The 22,362-nt window shown below is 33.3% G+C and overlaps 1 protein-coding gene and 1 long non-coding RNA gene across 5 annotated transcripts in view; one reads left to right on the top strand and one right to left on the bottom strand.

Moving 5' to 3' along the window:
- The window catches only part of retn (retained), a 265,375-nt gene that overhangs the window by 3,136 nt on the left and 239,877 nt on the right, over positions 1 to 22,362 (bottom strand). For 3 of the 4 annotated variants that reach the window (XM_076411354.1, XM_076411355.1, XM_076411357.1), the window contains exons 6-8: positions 14,781 to 14,915; positions 14,466 to 14,720; positions 10,779 to 11,113 (exon numbers count right to left, since the gene is read on the bottom strand). In XM_076411354.1, coding sequence (XP_076267469.1) covers positions 10,779 to 11,113; positions 14,466 to 14,720; positions 14,781 to 14,915 — 725 coding nt within the window. The remainder of the gene's footprint in view (positions 1 to 10,778; positions 11,114 to 14,465; positions 14,721 to 14,780; positions 14,916 to 22,362) is intronic. The other variant, XM_076411356.1, reaches the window with a different exon arrangement.
- LOC143200752 (uncharacterized) lies at positions 334 to 1,368 on the top strand. The gene is made up of 3 exons (XR_013006807.1): positions 334 to 696; positions 821 to 972; positions 1,032 to 1,368. It is a non-coding gene; the product is annotated as an uncharacterized LOC143200752 (long non-coding RNA).

The raw sequence follows: 22,362 nt of genomic DNA, 5'->3' as shown, positions 1-22,362 counted from the left end.
AACATAATTTAATAACATTATTTTAGCGAAAATTCTGCCCGGAAAATATACATAAAAGAGTTAGGGACATGCAGCTTTTTGAGGGATGTAAGACATCCTTTCATACATTCTTACAGGGCATAGGATTTAAATGGTGTAAAGATAACCCTCAGAGAGCTTTAATGGAACTTCCAGACATTGCCTTAAAAAAACAATTTTTAAAGGCATAAAATAAGACCAAGGAAGATAAACTATTTGAATTTGTGTATCTTGATAAAACTTGAATATTTCAAAATGGTTCATTGTGGCACTCTTGGCAAGACAGTAATAAAAAAGTGTAAAGACAACAAAAATTGATAGAAAAAGATAAAAGTTACAATAGCATTCGATTAGGTTTTGTTGATCATTATATTTATTAATAATTAATTGCAGATATATTGCTGGTCGAGAAGGATATTCCATCAAAAACTGTTTAATTATGTGGAAGGAAGCATTGTCAACATAACATGACCTCGATAAGACATACAGAGGAAGTAATTGATAAATTGTGGAATCGTGAACATGTTTCAGACGGATTAGAAATTAACAGTTTAGTGATCGAATTGAACAGTGAGTCGGAAAGTGAAAGTTGCTGAAGGAAACTTTCAGGATATGTGATAATGCTGTGCAATGCTAGAAATTCTTGAGACAAAGTGATGAGAGTGGAAACAACTAAAGGTATGTACATAATTAATTGAATACAACTGTAGAAAATGGTATTGTGAGGCATGAAAGATTTGTATACCCAGATATGATTGTAATTGTTATTATGAGGAGAGAATGAATACTAATTGTTTTGTAGATATGGTAAATGCATTAGGCAGAATTCAGTGATCAATTTTATGAAGAATAGTGTACACAGATAATAGCAGAAGAAATAAAATATACAGTGAAACCAAGACGACTTGACCAATAAACACACCATCGAAGGAAACAAGAACTAAACTTAAAAAGGTAAATATGCTCTAGGATGAAAGTAAAATACGTTTCTCAGATATATAATTGTTTATTAGGTGGATTAAGCCCCAAGGGGGATACCACTATTTAAAAAAACGCGCCTAGAGACTCTACCACATAGATAGTGTGGAAAAGAGTTCAATCTAAACAAAACAAATCTAACCTACCAACTATTATACCTGTGTTCTTATTTGTAGTTCTAAGTCCTTCTATAATATATGTATTAGATGTACTATAATGTTAATATAAATTATATTCGATAATACTTTTGTTATTTTATTTTATTTAAATTAAAATTTTCCTGTATGTCAAAGCCAAACTGAACTAAAACTTGAAAGAGTTTATGCGGCAACATTGCAATATTTCGAAGTCACAAATATCCATGACGAATTACTAAAAAAACTTTGGATAGATTATATTGCTATAGCTTATCCAAGCCGGTTGTGAATTCACGTCATCAAGATGTATAATGTATTGCCCATTGGAATTTGTAAATTCGTTTTAATACCAGATAATACTTACTTTCTCATTTTATCCAGTTAAAAATAGTTACAATGCTGCCTGATACGTTCGAACATGTAAAGGAATCAGCTTGTAAATTTCGTTCGGTTGTCAAATACAAAATGATTCAAAACATTAGTGATAATAAGAGGTTTTGATAAATTTGAAATCGCTGCCCAATATTTTTGATTACCCTGGTTGAAAATTTCGAGTCAAATAAAGAACCAGTCAGAAATGGATTACGTTTTTAATCAATAACCTCGACCAGAGACGGAAAAATGCGCTAGAGAGGTGAGTATTGATACTATTAAATATTAAGCTGCTGGGGTTTTTATTGGAAATATTTTTATTGTATTGGAGCTGCACTGTATATTAGTGTGGGCAGTATATGTAAAATCTCTCAAATTAAAGGAAAACAATTTTGGATTCACTGAAAAGAAAGTATCTACGTACCTTAATGTTAGCTCTACTAAGGATTAAATTTATGAAATGTGTAAAAACGATGAATAGTTTCTTTAACATAAACATAATTTAATACAATTATTTCAGAGATAATTGTTAGTATCGAAAGTTTCCATCGAAAGCTTAAGTATATGCAGCTCTTCGAGGGTCATTACGTCAAATACTGTTAGAAAACATGGGATTTAAATAGCATAAAGATAACCCACGAAGAGGTCCAATGCAAACTCTAGATCGCTTCGCTTACGTCGCGCCATCGCTTTTAAAGTAATATTATTTTTAAAAGCATATAATAAAATTAAGACAGACTTGTTATTTTAATTTGTTTACAGACAGTATATTTCAAAATGGAAGATTGGTCCACCCTTGGCAAGGCACTAATAAAAAAAGTGAAAAGAAAACAAAAATTGATAGAAAAGGTAAAAGTTAGAATAACACTTGATTAGGTTTTGTAAATCATAATATTTCTTAATAATTAATTGCCGATATATTGTTCTTCATGTTAGAAACAGAAATCGAACAATAAAATCCCAACAAGTGGTCGGCAAAAGCCGTAAGAAGTTTTGAAGATATTATATTAAAGACTGAAGTATTTCAAAATGTCACTTGGTAAATATAAATGTTTAAGTGCGTTTTATGTTATTAATGGAATTTTGTTACTTTTTTAGAAATAGGGCTGAAAGTATATCAGATGGCTGAATAATATGGCTACAGAGTGTAACGTCTTCCTCCCTATCACTGCATTTCAATCAAATCGAATTGTTGTGAGATGTGGCAAAGTATCATTACAGTAGATATGCAAGTTGAGAAAGATATAGGGGCAAAAATTGTTTGGATATGTGGAAAGGATTGTCTACAATAACACCCTTCGGTTTGGATGAACTTCATCACATACACAGAAGAAGAAATTGACAAATGAATTGTGAACAAGTGTTAGGTTGGAAATTATAAGTTATTGACTTGAATAGTGGAATGTGACAGTGAGTGAATGAAACTTTCTGAATGTGGGGTTTCAGGATTCAGTGCTGACAATATCAAGACAGGCGACGAGAGTGAAATCAACTAAAGCTGAGTAAATATGATATAAGATTAATAACGATAACGATAACTGTAAACTGAAAATCATATTGTAGAATCTGAAATATTTATGTACATAAATTTAGGTGTAATTATTCAATATATATGAGCCTTTGGTTGATCGAGGGAGGTAGCAGAGATTAAATCTAATTTTATCCGGATAAAAGGCACACATGTAGTAACAGAAAAACAGAATGGTTTGAAAAGAAAACTCAGCAAGGAAGAAAACAAGAACTAATCGTAAAAATGTGAAAATATACTCTAATGAAACTAAAATACATTACTTGGGTGTACAATTACTAATTAGGATGATTAAGCCTCCAAGGGATACCATAGGTGGTTTAGAAACAAGTTCAAAGTAAATTTAATACACCAATTCTAACCTACAAACTATTGTGGCTATTTAATTAACTGTACTTTAAGCCCTTTGATAATATATGCATTAGATGTACTATAATGTTAAAATAAATTATATTTTATAACATTTTTGTTTCATTATATTATCCATGTTAGAATGTTGTTTTATATCTAAGCTAAAATAAATTAAATTGTCAACGTTAAATGCGACAACGTTGTAGCGTTTTGATGTCATAAATTGAGATGGAGTGAGTGAGTTCACTGCTACTTTGGATAGACAATAACTGCAGATATGGCAGCCCAGGGATAGACTAAATAAGTAAAGTTAAAAGTCGACAAACTATTTAAATCTTTGAACACAAAAGAAGCAACCATATTAAAGTCACTTAATAAGTTAGAAGTATTATTTTATTAAGGATCTATGTCCGAAGAAAGGGTTAATTGTGGAATATTTAACAATATGTACAGACCTCATGGACTAGATTATTTAGTAAATTAAAATTGTCATCATATAGAAATAACATAGTTATAATCTCTAATTCTCTATGTAGAATGCATTTTTTGTAATTTGAATGTATTTTTGTACTAGTTACTAACACATAGATACGTGACAATGGATGCAAGAAGGATCCCTCACTTCACTTGAGGCAAAATAAATCGTTCTACAAAAGTGGTATTGAAATGCTGGAGCGGCACTGGAATGATTTTGTGACCCTTTATGGAGGTTGTGCTGATGAATAAAGCCAATTTTGAACAAAAAAACCGCTTTTTCTTTGTTACGCCCGGGACTTTTCAGTTCATGTGTTACTTCACTGTCTTTATTAGTGTTGGGAACTACTGAATGAAATTGACTACTTTTTACTGTCGACTGTTTCAGTCGCTATTTTTGTTTAGACGGATTTTACAACTTTTTATCAGTCACTGTTTCAGTCGTACTTCTAGTTACTGTTTTTGGTTCTACTAGTAGTTTTTCAGTCGGACGTTCTGTCTCGATCCTAGCCGCGACCTTGACAAAAATCTACCCAATTTATACTTACATAGATTTATATGTAACTAGCGACCCGCCCCGGCTTCGCACGGGTGCAATGCTGATACTAAATTAAATACACTACAGAAAAAATATGAACGTTGTATATAAAAACATAGCGGCCCGCTCCGACTTTGCACGGGCATAAAATATATATGCCTATGTCACTCAATGAAAACATGATTAAAATCGATCCAGTATTTTTGGTTCATTCATTACTGCCCTTGGCCTGCACGCATTAAATTTGGAGTAAAACAATTCCTCTTCCCCTATACTTACTATGAAGATTTCCTGCTATCTTTGGAATATCTAAATTCATACAATTTTTATTACATTACACATTTTTAAACGCAAATTTTAAATTTGTAATATCTCCGAAAATATTTGTTTAATTTACATGCTGTAAGGAACCATATTGATCTATATTAATTGCACACTGTATTTAAGGTACTTAATTCGATAAGGATTAATGCCGTATTGCTTAAAATAGCTTCGTAAATAAGCCATTTTCTCACGTAAAAAGTAAACAATAAAAATGGTTGGGGTTATCCCTAAAAGATAAACATATACCATCGCCGACTTTTTTGTAGACCTTTTTATGGTGTACAATACTGTAGTACATTAATTTGATCTAACTCGTAGGGTTAGGCAGCGTTTTTACTAATCGCTAAATAAGCCTAAAAAAATAGGTTAATTTACGACATCACCTTAGAAACCTCTAAAATTAGCAATGTTGCCTTAGTATATTATGCATGTATTATACATATAAACCTTCCTCTTGAATCACTCTATCTATTGAAAAAAACCGCATCAAAATCCGTTGCGTAGTTTTAAAGATTTAAGCGCACATAGGGATATAGGGACAGAAAAGGCGACTTTGTTTTATACTATGTAGTGATATATGTAGTTTTATGATTTTTTTGGTAGTTTACTTGTAAATAACAATATATTGTATATTAATATTATAGTATTTTGGTACGATATCTTTCAAGATTGTTAGTATAATAGGGTAAAATAGTAAAATATTTTGACTGTTTTTGAGGCAATAATAGGCAATATTTCCATTACTCTCTCGATTTTTGTTAAAAATATTTCCGTTCAATAATAAATAAAGCATTTATATCATTCCGTTCAGATCATTTTTAGTTTTGTCATAGATTAGTTTTTTTTTCTATGTTTAGGTATATGTTTAATTTTTATTTAGCATTTACGATTATTGCACATCTTTAGTTTTTATGTTTTGTTTAAGTTTTATTGTATTAAGTTATATTTATATGTCTATGTTTATTATAGTATATTATTTAAAAATAGCAATCAACACATTGAAATACAATAAGACATTTGTGGAGTATTATTCCATTCCATAGAAAAATTCCATTCCTTTTTACAGATCGACAGAACATTCAAACATAAAAGTAATTCCACTACGTTTAAAATTAAAATATAAATTGCATGTTATGTATTATTATAACAGTATTTAATAATTATTTTATCCGTCTCTTTTTTAAGTTAGTTTGTGAAGGAATATGTACATCTTCGTCTTGCTTATACTACCGTTGGAAAATATAACCACATATAAAATTAACTGCCCCAAGCAGTTATCTCCGTCCTTTCCTCTATCACAATTTATACAGGAAAGGATTCGTACATCGTCGTCTGACATGACGAAATGAATAAAATAGTCCAACCGTCCATTTGACTGAAAAAGTTTTTTGACTATTGACTATCGTTTCGATTGTTTTGCGACTATCGACTGTTTTCAGTGGATAGTTCCCAACGCTAATCTGTATTATCCATTAAAATAAAAGAAACAACCCGTTTTCTTGAAAATGGTTAATACAGCTTGCCAATGGTAACGCCCCCTCGATTATGCACCCTTTTTTAAGGGGGATGAATTAATGAATCGAAAGATATTTCTAATAAAACAAATTGCCGCAAAATTAAGCAAACCGTACTGGTCCATTGAAGTCAAGGCGGGCGATAACAAATGACTTTCTGGCCTCTAATTGATCCCTAAATACGACGGGGTAAAGAAAAGGAAACAGAACGCCACGTTCGCGAGACAAAATGGTAATCAATCAGCTGGTTGCGGCCGAAAATTAATGATCGACTTCCAATTTAATAACGCGGGAGAGTTGCGTCACTTTGGCAACATTATAAAAAGGACCGGGAATGTATATTAACTGATTCAAACGAACGCGGTGATTGATTGAACTTCGCGCGTCGTTCGGCCATCTGAGTATGTTGCTCTCTCTTTCGGACCGGCTCGACTCGAAATAGGTGTATCGAGTAATGGCTATCATCAAAGCAATATGGATAATGCGAATAACAATGAACGATCAGCTGGGGATCTTTCAATTATTCCGGATAGATTATAAACTTCATTATCATTAATGCATATGCATCATAGAATGTATCACTAATTATTTCTGTTGAATTATCCTGCCGGATATATCATTTTCTAATTATTTTTTTTTAATTAACGGCACATGCCGGCACACATATTAACAGGTCAATTGAAAAGTATCCGGCCTACCATAGTAAAACACATTTTTTTGGCAAAATTATTTTTTTATTCATCATAATTCCTTTCAAGTGTGATACATTGATTATAGCGACCCTCTAATTTTCCAATACCATTATTGTAGTATGATTTGTCCTTTTCTTCAAAATAGGCCTCAGTTTCGGCGATCACCTGTTCATTCGACGAAAATTTCTTTCCAGTGAGCATTCTTTTGGTATCTGAGAACAGGAAATAATCGCTGGGGGCCAGATCTGGAGAGAACAGTGGCTGAGGAAGCAATTCGAAGCCCAATTCAGGGATTTTTCCATCGTTTTCATTGACCTGTAACACGGTGCATTGTCTTATTCAAGGTAGTCAATGAAAATTATTCCATGCGCATACCCAAATACAGGCGCAATAACTTTATCAGCCGACTGTTGCGTTTTCACGCGCTTTGGAGAGCAACATACTACATCATCATCTTCAAATATTGATATCAAAAATTTCAAATATTCATACATCATCTTCAAATATTGCTCCGAATCATCAACTCGTTTGTTTTTGATCAAAAGTGAGCTCGCGCGGCACCTACTCTGCACAGAGCTTTTTCATACCCAAATGTTCGTGAATGATGTGATGTACACGGTCAATTGATATCTTTAGAGTGTCTACTATTTCATTCAATTTAAATTTACGGTTATTTAAAATCATTTTGTGTATTTTTTAATGTATTGGTCAGTAACAACCTCTTTTGGGCGTCCACTACGTACACCGTCTTCAGTGCTCATTTCACCACGTCTAAATTTAGCATACCAATTCTTTATAGTTGATTTTCCTAAGGTAGTGTCCGGAAAAGTTTTTGCTTCAACTGCATTTTTTCCCTTCAAAAAGCATTATTTTATCAACACGCGAAATTCCTTTTTATCCACTTTTTTTTCACAATAACAAAAGTTGCTTCACTCAGAATGCTATAATTCACAAACTGATGATCCGAGAGCTGTTAAATTTATACACACATATTTTGCGAGTTAAGGCTAACTAAAAAATATATGGATTTAATTCTAGTAACGCCAAATATGTGTCAGGCCGGGGACCTTTCAATTGACCTGTTACAACTAGCCATTAGCTACTATTTAAAGTATTTTAATAAGTAATTTTTCCTTCAAATTGTTTTTAAGTTCGATCTCAATCTTCATAGAGTCAAGACGTGTTTTTCTCTTCTCGAAAACAACTCTTTAGAAATATAACCAAAAATATATCTGTATTTTATTACGGCCACCTCTCAGTTAACGGTCTCAAAGATTCCGTTGGTCAACCTAAGGTGAACTGAATACGTTCGGCGACACAAAGAACGTTCAAAGTTTCGCTCCTGTTATAATAGGACAGTGAGAACAAGAATTCTTATAAAAATACATACAAATATCATACAAAATGGATCAAATTGCACTTATGAATGAAAACAATGTGTTAAGACCAACTAATCAGCAGTCAAACCAAAAACTGTTGGAACTAAGTAGTGGGCATACAGGTATCGGATTGCATATATAAGGTCCGCCACAAAACAACAAGGAGACAGCAAAAAAATTAAAACAAAAGTATAGTATACAAGGATCAGTGAAGTACTAGTAAACTACTAACATGGGGTCCAACAGAATTATCGGTAGGATAAAGAAACATTGTAATCACTGTAGTAATTAGTAATGGAACAGAGTTTAGAAAATCAACCACGTGTAATTTACAATGACCAGTGAAGTATTAGAAAAACTATATACATGGGGTCCAACAGAATTATCGGCATGATAAAGAGATATTGTTGGATATATGTTGAAATCGTATTTTTAAATGGAATAATGGACTAAATATCTATATCGGAAAATCAGAGGGTTTGATTACCGAAACAGGATACCAACAATTAAATCCAGCATTGCTGGGTAAACTATATGTAAGAAATTCATCAAAATGTTTGCACATAAAATTCAATGAAATAACGAACAAGTTACAGTTGGAGAGATAATATAATGACTATTATTTAGGCACAAAACGTAGTAATTATTCAGTAATGATTAAAGGCACGGGCGAAATGATCTAAATAAACTTAGAATCTTTGGATGCCGAGCATGGTACACTATCTTACCAAAAGGCAACAAACTAGACCCAAAAGCAAGAGACCGTGATGGTGGGCTATACAGAAGGAGGATATAGATTGTGGCTATCTAACAAACAAATGGTCATAATGTCGTAACACGCAAGGTTTGATGAAAGTACATTATATACGTACATAGAAAATTCCAAAGAAATATCTGTGAGTAAACCGATGCAGGCAGTTTTGCAAGAGGAAGACGAAAACAAGAGTGTGAGTGATGATGAAGAACGCATTCAAGAGCAGATAAGAGACAGTGATGACGAACCTGATGAAAATGAACATATCTTGCTTAAATTGGAGGAATCCAATTCCGTAAAAAAAACCTCGAGATCAAGGAAATTAGACGACTATGAGCTATATGTCGCCTATTGTCTGCTTACTTCAACAGAAAACACACCAACAGTTGAAGGATATGTTTTCATTAAAATAAGTTAACGATAAGAGGAATTTAAATAAAGTAATGGATCAAGAACCTGATTATTTAGCTTCATCCGAAGAGGAAGAAAAAAGGCCATAAGCAAAAATATTTAAGATATGATAAAGATAAACAGCAAGTTGGAAATTGAAAATGATAATGAAATTCTGATGAATCTGACGTAGAGGAAAATAATAATAAAACAAAGTGTGAAGAATGTTAAAGGAAATAACAAAAGTGAACACCCATCTATAACTGATTTAGATTATAGAGATAAAGAATAGAAGAAAGCTCATAAAGTAGAATTATGATTTGAAAGAGATACATTTAAGGATTTAATTGATGATAAAGTTGAGGATGCCGATTTAGATAAAATAGTTGAAGAACATAAAAAGAAGGGTGCGAAAAGAAATAGGTGAAGGTGATAAATAAAAAAAACTGGAAAAAAACAAAATTAACAAAATCATGTACAATATTAGAAGCAGAAAATGGGGATAGTGGTGACCAATTGGCATGATACATGAGTGATACCAGAAGATCATGGACTAATGTAAGGCAGAAGTGGACTTGAAGGAGCAAGTTATGAAGACTGGGATGGTAACCAACTAGGAAGTTTTAATGGATTCATACCATTTGGTAAAGATAACTCAGTGGCATGGAAGAAATTCATTCTAAGTCAAGTGCATGTGTATGTTTGGCAGTCCAAGAACAAACTAAACAATCGATATTAAATTAGACAGTGTCTTGGCCGCTATCTCTATGTTTGTTCAAAGTTTTTTTTTATTGTTCAAAGAGAGAATTGTCTAAAGTAGAAAATTGATTGTTACATTTGTTTATCACATAATTGTGTAAAATTAATGGATCAAATCATTAATTAAAATTAAATTCTCGCCATGTAAAAATAGAATAGTTCTAAGTTTAAAAAAAATTATGAAACAGCAGACGTCTAACTTTTATTATCAGAAGTCTAACCTCAACGATCTACTTCTCCTTGGATGCGTCATTTTAAACATAGAATAGAGAAATTCTAGAATAGAGAGAAAATAGAGAATTTCTCTATTATATGAATTTTAATGTCGACTTTATATATAATGACGACTATATTGGAAAAAAAATTGATCGGCCATGAGTACACAATTATACCCGAAGGGCAATTACGACTATACCCGAACGCAGAGTGTCTGTAGATTAACGACTGCTTGAACAATTATGCTTAAAAAACCTGACAAATGGGTAGAACTAGTTAGATCTTACAGATCTATTTCGCAGCTACCTGCGATATCAAAATTAATAAAATAAATTGAAATTTCTTGAATTTTACCTCGGCTGTTGATTTTAATATGGGTACTAACTGGACGGGCTGGTGAGGCTGGCGACAACGTGGGTGTTTTAAGTGTTTCTTCGTTTTCGCCATTAGATCGTTTGGCGGGTGGTGGCGTCTCCCGGCCTTCGGGCTCTCTTTTTATTGAAGCAGTTGGATCTGCTAGATTCATCGGTTCCTTCTGCGGTTCTAATTGAGGCTGATTGTTATTGTACAAACTGAACAGGGTCATCCTTTGTTGTACTTCGAATGGAGTTAGCGGCGATGTGGGATTCGGGGTGGAGGCTTCATCTTGACCTGTCGGTGTCGTAGCTGCCGTTCTGAAAGAAATAGCACTGTGAACGTTAAAGACGATTTTGTTCTTAATGCACTAATACTATGTGGTGATACATGCGAGGTTCATGCGATCTATCGTTTCGTATCATTAAATATCTTTTCACATACCCTAGAAGAGTTTTGTTGTTTTGGCCTGGATAATTACTCAGAGTAATATTTATTTGGAGATTGGATTTGTTAAATATATGATTCATGTCGATACAAGAGCCAATCACTAGTATGTAGAAAAGGAGAAGAACAACAAGTAGCAACAAGAGGTATAAAAGGCCAGCGATGTAAATAAAGTTTCTCTCTTGTTCCAAAGCCAACAGTGCTGTCAAAAGTCAAGAATCAAAAGGGGCTGAGGACGCAGATTGTAGGGAACTTCGAGTTCGGTAAAGTATATATATATATAAGATGGCTGGATACATTAGATGGTGGAATGAAGTTATGGAGCACTAGAGCACTCAAGGACCATGAAAATTAAAAACTCAACCTTAGAAAAATAGAAACATGGAATTTAGAATTATCGGTAGGAAATAAAACATTGAAACCAATAGAGAAGAGTTTAGTTACACATAATTTTGATATAAATATCAATTCAACATTCCTGGACAGAAGCAAATTGGCGTTCAAATCGTATTTTTAAATGAAACTATAAATAATTAAATCAATAAATATAACAATTAAATCCAGCATTGTTCGGGTAAACTATATGTAAGAAATTCATTAAAATGTTAGCACATAAGATTCAAGGGATTGATGAACAATATACGGTTTGAGAGCAAACAACGCACTTAGTCGAAAGTCTTTATGAAATATAATGGAAGTAGAATTATTCCTTGTAATGGAAATACAAGAGATAGAAGAGGGATTAAAGATTCATCAAAAGCACATAATTGAGCGACTACTCGAGGAATTGACAAGGCAACATGATAGCAACACCGATAGAAGATATTTGGATATACCAAACGAAAGCTGGAAATAGAACCTTGGACCGACTTGGGTGGTGACCAACTAGAAAAAGTTTTAGTGGATTTATACCATTTCATAAAGGCAACCTAGTGGCATAGGTTCAACTCATTCTAAGGCAAATACACATATAGTCAACTCAAAATAGCAGTGACACGAGTGTCAATAAGTGTCTGTCTAAAGTTGTAAATTCGCTTTACAGTCAGACAACATATTCCTTCTCATTTTATTCCATTTATAAAGAGATAGAATGCTGTTAGAGAAGTTCGAACATGTAACGGAATGAGCCTGTAAATTGTCTGTTTGCCAAACGTCTGAAAATTCTTCAAAATATTATAATTACGGGTTATAAATCGGCAAACGTTGTTTTAACTCTTTGTTTTAGTAAATTTGAAATCGCCGCCGTTTTTATTTAATATTTTTTGCGCCTTGCAGCTGCACTGTATATTAAGTACGGACACAGTCACTAACATATCTCAAGAAATAAAAAACGATAGAACATTAAATTCGCCAAAAAGAAACCGCGTTTATGCGAAGCAGATGACGAATCAAGATCAGCTTGGTATTTCATAGATCAAATATATGAAATGTATAAAACAGTAAGTAGTTTTTTCAATCGAAACATAATTTAATACAATCATTTCAGTGAAAATTGTTAGTCTGCAAAAGTATCCACAAAATCCAAAAGATATACAGCTATTTGAGAGATGTAGAACATCCGTTCATACATTGTTGGATAATATAGGATTTAAGTGGAGTAAAGGTAACCCACGAAAGGGTTTAATATAACTTCCAGAGATCGCTTTTAAAAGAATACAATTTTTAAAAACATATAACAAAATCAAGGAAAAATTATATCAATTTATATATTTAAAGGAGGCACGAATATTTCAGAATAGCACTTTGGGTCGCTTATGGCAAGATGATAATAAATAATGTAAAGATAACAAAGGTTCATGGAAAATGGTGGAATAACTATCGATTAGGTTTTGTTAGTCATAACATTTATTTATTGCAGACATATCATGATGTTATTTAGTGAATACTTATAATATGCCTGAGAAAAGATACATAGTAGATCAGATTACTGAATGTTATGGCCACAGAGTATTACATCTTCCTCCCTATCACTGCATTTTTAATCCAATTGAGTTGATACAGGGTATTGCAAAGAATGATTACAATAAATATTCAGGTCGAGGAGGATATTAAACCAGAATTCTCTGGATTTATGGAAAGAGGCATTGTTGAAAATAGCATCTTAGGTTTGTGTGAGCTCGATTATACATTGAAGAAGAAATTGACAAATGGTAGAATCTTGAGCAAATTTTTTATAGATTGGAAATAAACAGCTCAGTTATTCACTTGATTAGTGTTTCTGAAAGTGAGAGTAATTGAATAACACCTTACGAATGTTGGTTTATGATTCAATGCTGACGATTACCAAGAAAGGATTATGAAAGAGGAAACCTCTAAAGGTCAGTATATAATTAATATACTTTAGTTGTAAGGAATTGTATTATAGACTGTGAAAGCTTTATGAGCATGTGCGTTGTTCAGAATATACATGAACATTTGGTTAACATCTATAAGGAGAGAAATAACACTAACTGTTTTGCAGATATGGCAAATGCATTAAGGAAAATGCAGTGATTAAATGTAGTTTTATAAAGAAGGATGTATACAGATAGTAATAAGAAAAACTAAAGAGAAATATATCATAATAACTTTACAAGGATACATTGCATCGAAAGAAACAAGAACTAAGTTTAATTACTACTCAGATATACATTTGTTAATTATGTGGATTAGGCCTTCGGGGGATAAAAAAACGCGCCTAGAACCCTACCGATAGTAGTACGTAAAAAAGCTTAATGTACATATAATAAAACGACTCTAACCTATAAATTATTGCGGATGTAAAATTAATTGTAATTTTAAGTTCTTCGATAATAAATGCATTTAATGTATTATGATGTTAAAATAAATCATATTTAATAAAATATTTCTTCAATTATTTTATTTATATTAAAATGTTGTTATATGTCAGAGCCGAAATGTACTAAAACTCGAGTTAATGCGGCAACATTGCGATGTTTTAACGGTTCTCCCGTGTCACTGCTATTTTGAATTGACTATATGTAGGTTTGGCAAGCCAAGAACAAACTAAATAATTGTCACTAAAAGTGGACAGTTGTATAGTGGCTATTTTTATGATTGTTCAAAGTTTATAAAAGTGTTCAAAAAGAGAATTATGTCTAAAAAAAATGAATTATTCATTACAAAAGTTCACGTAAAATTAAATTATCACCACGTAGAAAAGTGATTCCTAACAGTATTGATATTAATTTTTAAATAAAATGTTTGGTACTTACTGCTAAGCTAATCATCAAAAGTTACCTTATTTCCTTGTTAATCAATTTCATGTACTCGATCATTCTGACTTCAAATTCATTCGGTGCTAGGTTCGGTAAGTTGGGAAGGGGTCCGCCGTTTAACGGCTGGTTGATGGGCTGCGGATGGCTGGGGTGGTGGGCTCCATTGTGTAGTCCTATGCCGCCGGTCATAGCCGTCGTCATCCTGGCCAAATGCTGTTGTTGTGCTGCCGAAACAAGATGATTGAGCGTATTTAATTGATGAGGAGGATTCGGAGATCTAAAAAACAAACTTGTTTCCATTAGGAATATCCGGGACTAATAGATGTCATTTACTTACCTGGATATAGGTTCGTATTGTCCGTAGCTACTACGCCTACCTTCTCTTCTATTTCCGTCTATAGCTGCCTGTAATTCCGCTGGGGTGCTAAGATTCCTTTTTTCGCATTCATAAGGATATAAGTATTTCATATATCTGAAATGAAATTGTTATTTCATCAAACAAATGCATATTTAAATACAAGTTAAATCCGTCAATGCTTGCAAACAAATGGGAACTCTCCCGAGTATTAGATAGAGCATTTTTAAATAAATCAAATACTCATATCTGCAAATAAGGTAACATATAGTGCTTGGCTTTATTGCATTCACTGCTTTTTTCAGTTAGTACTAACCTTCAAGAGAAAGCTGATAAAATTTCATGATGTTCTACTCATAAGTTTGTCAGTTATTGTGCTAAGAGTGACCACTTTTGTTATTTTCAAAATAATGGATCAAAAACAATTTCGTGTTTTAATTTTACAGAGCTTCTTGATAGGAAAAAATACCGGCCAAGCGAAACAATGGCTTAAAATGTGTTATAAGAATTCAGCTCCGTCAGAAACAAGAACCACGTTGATTTGCTAACTGTAAATATGGTCGTAGGGACACAGATATGAAGAACGCAGTGGACATCCAAATAAGGTAGTAACATCGTAAAGATATGAAAAGAACGTGTTGATTTTATATTGCATGATCTTTTGACTATGAGAAAGGCTTGCTGAAAATAGTGCCGCGTTTGCAATGTCCATGCAAACATGGATCGATCACCACACTCCAAAATCCAAATGAAGGTCATCTGAGTTGACAGCTCAGCTCAGTTTTTATCTGGTACTTTAAGGCAAGAGACAAATCGTTCTACAAAAGTGGTATTGACATGTTAGAGCGGCGCTGGAATGATTGTGTGGCTCTTGATGGAAATTACGTTGATGAATAAAGCCAATTATGAACAAAAAGAAACGGAGTTTTCTCTGTTACGCCGGGGACTTTACAGCCCATGTATTATGTTATTTATATATGATATTTATATATTCTTGATAAAATTAATTAGAAGAATTAATTTTCAGTTCCCTTAGTTAGTAAATAGTTTTAAAAATACAGTATAAGTCAAGATGAAAACAAGAAAACTAGAGTATAAATTCTCCTTAAATTTTAAATTGTTTTGATTGTAATAACAGTTAGGTTTGAGTTCTAATTATGTTTATCTTGATACAACTAGCTATAACAAAGTCTATCTAAAATTACAGTGAATTAACGTCATCAGGATGTCACGTCACTTCCAGTATTGCCAACCGCAGTTTGTAATTTCGTTTTAAAGTTCGACATTATTATTATTTTCATTTTATTTTACCTAAATAGAGAGAGAGAGAGAGAGTATAAGCTTGGATGAAAACAAGAAAACTAGAGTATAGAGAGAGAAAGAAAGAGAGATAGAGCATTGCCACGTCCGAACATGTAACCTATAAAATTTGTCTGCTTATCAAATATCTGCAAAATTCTTTAAAGCAATAGTGAAGATAATTAGAGGTTATTAACTGGCAAACGGTATTTTGCGTTAAAAATGCCAAAGCCAATAAATAGTAAAATAATCAGAAACAGATCAGTTACTTGGAACAGAAACTATATAGCCGGCTTGGTGGCGCAGTGGTAAAGGCGATAGGACGGTCATACCACTGTTGCGATAGCTGCGGGTTTGAATACTGCTGGGGCATGGTCGTAAAGTTATGTTTGTGATTGGTTAAAATTTGTGAATGTTCTAGGCAAGAGTGTAAAATCTGACAAGGAAAATGATGCTAGTCACGCCAGTAACCAGGCTGGGTAAGACCGGATGTCTTCTGGGATGATTTCTAAGTTGGTCACTCGCCAGTCGGTAGGCTTAATGCCGAGGACCGTGGTTCGGAGCCCACGTTAAACTTTAGGCCCAGTCCCGATAAACCCACAATTGACGAAAGGAGACTTAAGTTGCTGGGGTTGTTATTGGAAATAATTTTAATGTGTAAAGCTGCACTGAATATTAGTATGAAAACAAATTACAAAATTAAGAACGATATTATGTTATATTAACCAAGAAGAAATCGTCCACATGCAAAACAGGTGGCGAATCAAGATCACCTCGATATTGGTACCTTGTCTTGATAAACATTTAAGTCATTGACAGTCACTGACTGAAACTTTCGGGATAATGGTCCAATGCTGACCATTACTAAGACAGGGTGATGAAAGCCGAAACAACTCCATAACCGTATAAAATCGTATTGTAGAGTATCAAAAATTTTGTATACATAGAATAGAATGATTAAATCCAAATTTAACCAGAAAAATGAACACAGATAGCACAAAAGAAACTATGGAGAAATACGGTGATATTAAATAGACTTGACAAGAAAACGTAAGATGAAACAACAGCAGCAGTAACTAAGGATCCAGGAACTAAACGTAAAAGCGTACATATGCTCTCTAATGAAACTAAAATGTATTATTTGGATATACAGATAGCCCTCCAGGTGTTACCACCACATAAACAACGCTCCTAGAACTCTTAATTGGAAAAAAGTTCAATGCCAAAACAAACCTAACCTACAAAACTATTCTGGCTGTAAAATTAGTTGTACTTTCCTAGATAGAAGTCCTTCGATAATAACAGGTTAATTGAAAAGTCCTCGGTCTACCATAGAAAAATATTTTTTTTGGCAAAATTAATTTTTTATTCAACCTAATTCCCTTCAAGGGTGAAACATTGATTATAGCGACCCTCCAACTTTTCGATACCATTTATGTAGTACGATTTGTCCTTTGCCTCAAAATAGGCCTCAGTTTCGGCGATCATCTCTTCATTGTACGAAAATTTCTTCCCACCGAGCATTCTTTTGAGATCTGAGAACAGAACTGGAATCTGGGGGCCAGATCTGGAGAATACAGTGTACTAGAAAAAATTCGAAGCCCAATTCATGGATTTTTGCCAACGTTTTCACTGACTCGTTACACGGTGCATTGTCTTGGTGAAGCACCACTTTCTTTTTCTTTAAATGCTGCTGTTTTTCGGCGATTTCGTCCTTCGAACGGTCCAATAACGCTATGCAGTAGCCGTGATGATGGTCCTTCCTTTTTCAAGGTAATTAATGAAAATAATTCCATGCGCATCCCAAAATGCAGACGCCATAACCTTGCCAGGCGACTGGTGCGTTTTCCCACGCTTTGGGGCGGGTGCGTTGTATACAGTCCACTCCGATGACTGTCGATCTTCAAATACTGCTCCAAATCATCAACTCGTCGTTGTTTTTGGTCAAAAGTGAGCTCGCACGGCGCCCACTTTGCACAGATCTTTCTCATACCCAAATATTCGTGAATGATTTCATGTACACATTCAGTTGATATATTTAGAGTGTCTGCGATTTCATTCAACTTCAATTTACAGTAATTCAAAATCAATTTGTGGATTTTTTAAAATGTTTTCATCGGTAACAACCTCTTTTGGCGTCCACTGCGTTCACCGTCTTCGGTGATCATTTTACCACGTCTAAACCTAGCATACCAATTCTTGATAGTTGATTTTCCTGGGACAGTGTCCAGAAACTCGGCATCAAGCCAAGTTTTTGCTTCAACTGTATTTTTTCTTTTCGAAAAGCAATATTTTATCAACACGCGAAATTCCTTTTTATCCATTTTTTTACAATAACAAAAGGTGCTTCAGTCAGAATGCTATAATTCACAAACTAACGATCCGACAGCTGTCAAATTTATACACGCATCTTTTGAAGGTTAGGGACAACTCAAAAACATATGGATTTAATTATAGTAGCGCTATCTATGTGTCAGGTTGGGGACTTTTCATTTGACCTGTATACATTAAATGTACTATAATGCTAAAATAAATTATATTTGATTTCATTCTTTTATTTAAATTACAATTTTGTTATGTGTCGAATCCAAAATCAATCAAAATTTAAAAGTGATGACATTTTGATGACGCCATTTCACTATTTAAATCTAATAAATTGTCTAGTTCAAGTTGGAGTAATTTTTTGTAATTTAAATATAAACTGAATATTGAGATATACTCTAGATAGGTCAAAGAATTTGAAAGTTCAGCCACGAACTATATTGTTCGACGCACGAAATCCTTTGATATTCAAGCTATTAAAACATGTAATGGCTCAAGAAAATTACCATTTCCATATTGTTAAATATCGACGGTTGAAACTATTAAAAAAACAACACCAGCCATATTTATTCTCGCTTTTTATGCAACGCAGTACCAGAAAAGAAATAAAAGCACATAAATCCAACAATAAATCATTTTTATTCGATATAATTTCACCAGAAACGGGCCGATAATTAAATGATCTTTTAAGATCCCGAACTAAAGTGCCCCCCTTTTTTTGTGTGCGCTTTTCTTCCCTTTCGTTCGTCTCTTGTCGCGGCCTCTCTCTCTCTCTCTGTTGTTCTGTGGACCTTTCGTTTTGCTCGGTCGATTTTTATTGGTCCCACATTGATGTATCAGTTTATAGCGTATGATTTAAATTTTTATTAACACAACGGGCGATCGTAAATCATCTTTTCAGTTTTCTCATTGGAAGGTCGTCGATGAAAAACCATCTTGCGCTCTACAGGGCGTTCCGTTTTTTCACCGGGCAGGGTTTTATGTTTATTTCGGACAGTGCTATAAAAGATTCCGTGTATTTGCTGCCCGGGATCGTTCTTGTTCTTTCGTTAAAGCGGCGGATTTATTATCTGGCGTTTTTTGCTTTGTCTAGAGATGAATTTGATACTAGGACACGGTAATAAAATGTCGAGGAAGTCTGACAAAAGCGGCATATCTCAAAAGATACCGACTTAAAAAATAATAAGGGCAATGTCATTAAACTTATCCAGATTCAGACTAAATATGATAGATAACAAATAAAGTTGAAAGATTTGTGGAAAAATGGTGATGATGTGCAAACAAATATTATATTACAATACAAAAATTATATTGAATTCATTATAACATAATTTTCTATCAGTCTACTCTCTTCTTAATCATCCTCTCTGCTGAGAATATCCTATTAAAGAAGAAGTTATATCTTATGTTTTTCCTCAACGGCCATTCTGAAAATTCGGACGATAATTATTGTTTTTCTCTCCCATACGCTAATGTTACCATCAGGTAAAATAAAATAGCTTTTTGATTAAATTTTCCATAGAACATACAAGATACATAAAATATAACAACAATAACATACCGAATATAGAAGTTGCTACAATATAATTATAGCAATAGTTAAACTTACTTAAATATTTTACTACCAAATTGATTGATAAAGCGTCTAAACTTACTATAACATAGGTAATTACTAGACAATGTTAGCTTTCTTTGTACAAAATAAGGAACCTCTAATATTCTTATTCATTTATTTAATTTCGTCACTTCTTACTTATTACTGTATACACGTCATCTAAATTTTTTTGTGCAATGTTGTCGTATCAACTCTGAATTTTAGTTCAGTTGAACTTTGATATACAACAAAATTCTAATCTAAATAAAATAATCGAACAAAAATGTTATCAAATATAATTTATTTTAACATTATAGTACATCTAAAAAGTACAATTAGTTATACAGCCACAATGGTTAGTGCTATAACCTCTTATCACTATTGCTTTCAAGAATTTTGCATACGTCTGACAACCTATCGACTTTGACAGGCTCATTCGTTTACGAGTTCGGATTAATCGGACGGCATTGTGTCTCTTTTTAACTAGAATAAAATGAGAAGGAAAATATTGTCTGATACTGAAACTAATTTACAAATTGCGGCACACATCTTGATGACTGTATGTAGTAGGATACAAAGTGATTTAAGCAGCATTCTTTTCGTTTTCATTCAAAAACTCCTAACTCAAAAATAGTTTAAATAAATGCTGTCCTGCCTCTAAAAATTGAGTCAAAATAACGAATCAATGGCTTTCATAAATCACCGAACATTTCTGTTTTAATTACAAACTTGCACACGCGAGTTATTTTGAATCCGTTCGCCATTTTGGTCATCATTTGGACATTTGGGGGGTTTAGAATTGCTATGAACTAAATGATATATAATAAATCGTGCTGGTATTTGAGAGAGTGTAGTGATAATTTTAGAATGTAAACAATTATTAAACTGTGTGGTTTTCATATTTCTCTATAAAAAAAATAACATTTTTGAATTTAGTGTCATTGAGTTTCATTGAGCTACATTCAGCTAAACAGTAAACGCTTAAAATTCAGGTTACAATCCATTCATTACTTTCACTAATACTTCGTAATACAGTCCCGTCAATATACCAGTCAATTTTGGTCTCAAAGATTTAAAAATAGTAATTTTGATATTAATAACAAAGAACGTCTTGGAAGACGAAAATATTTCGAAGACTACGCATTGCAATGTTTATTGAACCGAAACATCAGTTCAAACTCTCAAAAACTTGCAGAGAGCTTAGATAAGATTCAATTAGAAAATATCCAATGGTTTGCACACGATTCGACTGAAAAATACAATTTCGAACATCATTCTGTGGTGTATGAAAAGCATATCTCTTATGATAATCCCAACCGCCCCAATCCCAAATGGGATAGTTCAGGAGAGGCATCCACATCGACTCCAAAGAGGAATATTCATGACCATAAAGCTTCTAAATCCTAATTAAGTTGGTTCTGAAGATGTTTACCAACATCAATGGAACTAGTGTAACGATGTAATTTTTCAAAAAATATCAGAAATAGGGAGTAACAGACGCAAAATCATCTGCTTCAATAGTAGCCACACACAGTGTATTCACGAGACATAGCACCTTATATTTATCATTTGTTAAAATCGATGCAGTATCGCTTGGGTAGCATACAGTTTCGAAATGCTGAAGAAGTGCCAAAATAGTTTGATAATTGGATCGCTGCCAAATCAAGATTGGTCTTTCGACACGGTACCACAGATTTTCCGGAAAATGTTGCGAAAAATCGAAATGCGAATTATCTATACAAAATAACAGTGAAAATGTCTGCAAAATTCTTCAAAACATTAGTGATATGAAACACTAGTATGGGCACGGTGACTAAAATCTCTCAAAGGAGAAAAACAATGTTGGATGTTGAGAAACAATGATGTTGGATTCACCAATCATGGAAAAGAAAGCGTCTACATACATTGATGTCAGTTCTATTCGAGACTAAATTAATAAAGTGTATAAAAACAGTGAGTAGTTTATTCAATATAAAAACATAATTTAATACAATTATATTTGAGATAACTGCTAGTCTGTCTGAAAGTATCCATAGAAGAGTTAAGGATATGCAGACCTTTAAAATGCTCATTGATATGCTCAAAAAAGGTAAAAGTTAGAATAACATTTGATTAGGTTTTGTTAATTATGATATACAAGACTCGAGAAGTTATATTCCTAGAGCAGAGTTATTGTTTTTCTCCAAGCCCAAGAGCGAGTACCATCGATAATGAGCCATAATTATTTGCTCTGGTTTGAAAATCAGCGGTTAAAGAAATAGAAGGAACCATCAGTTATTGCCACGGAAAATGCACCATGCCATACTGGTGGAAAAGATGCCAAAAAGTGGATTCGTATTCAAATTGTTA

Source organism: Rhynchophorus ferrugineus, unplaced genomic scaffold (assembly GCF_030347505.1).
Source record: "Rhynchophorus ferrugineus isolate W39M unplaced genomic scaffold, kcgeb_rfMv2 rfM8, whole genome shotgun sequence".
Lineage (NCBI taxonomy): Eukaryota > Metazoa > Arthropoda > Insecta > Coleoptera > Curculionidae > Rhynchophorus > Rhynchophorus ferrugineus.
The sequence above is the reverse complement of the archived record's forward strand: the minus strand, read 5'-3'. Positions and strand labels throughout refer to the sequence as shown.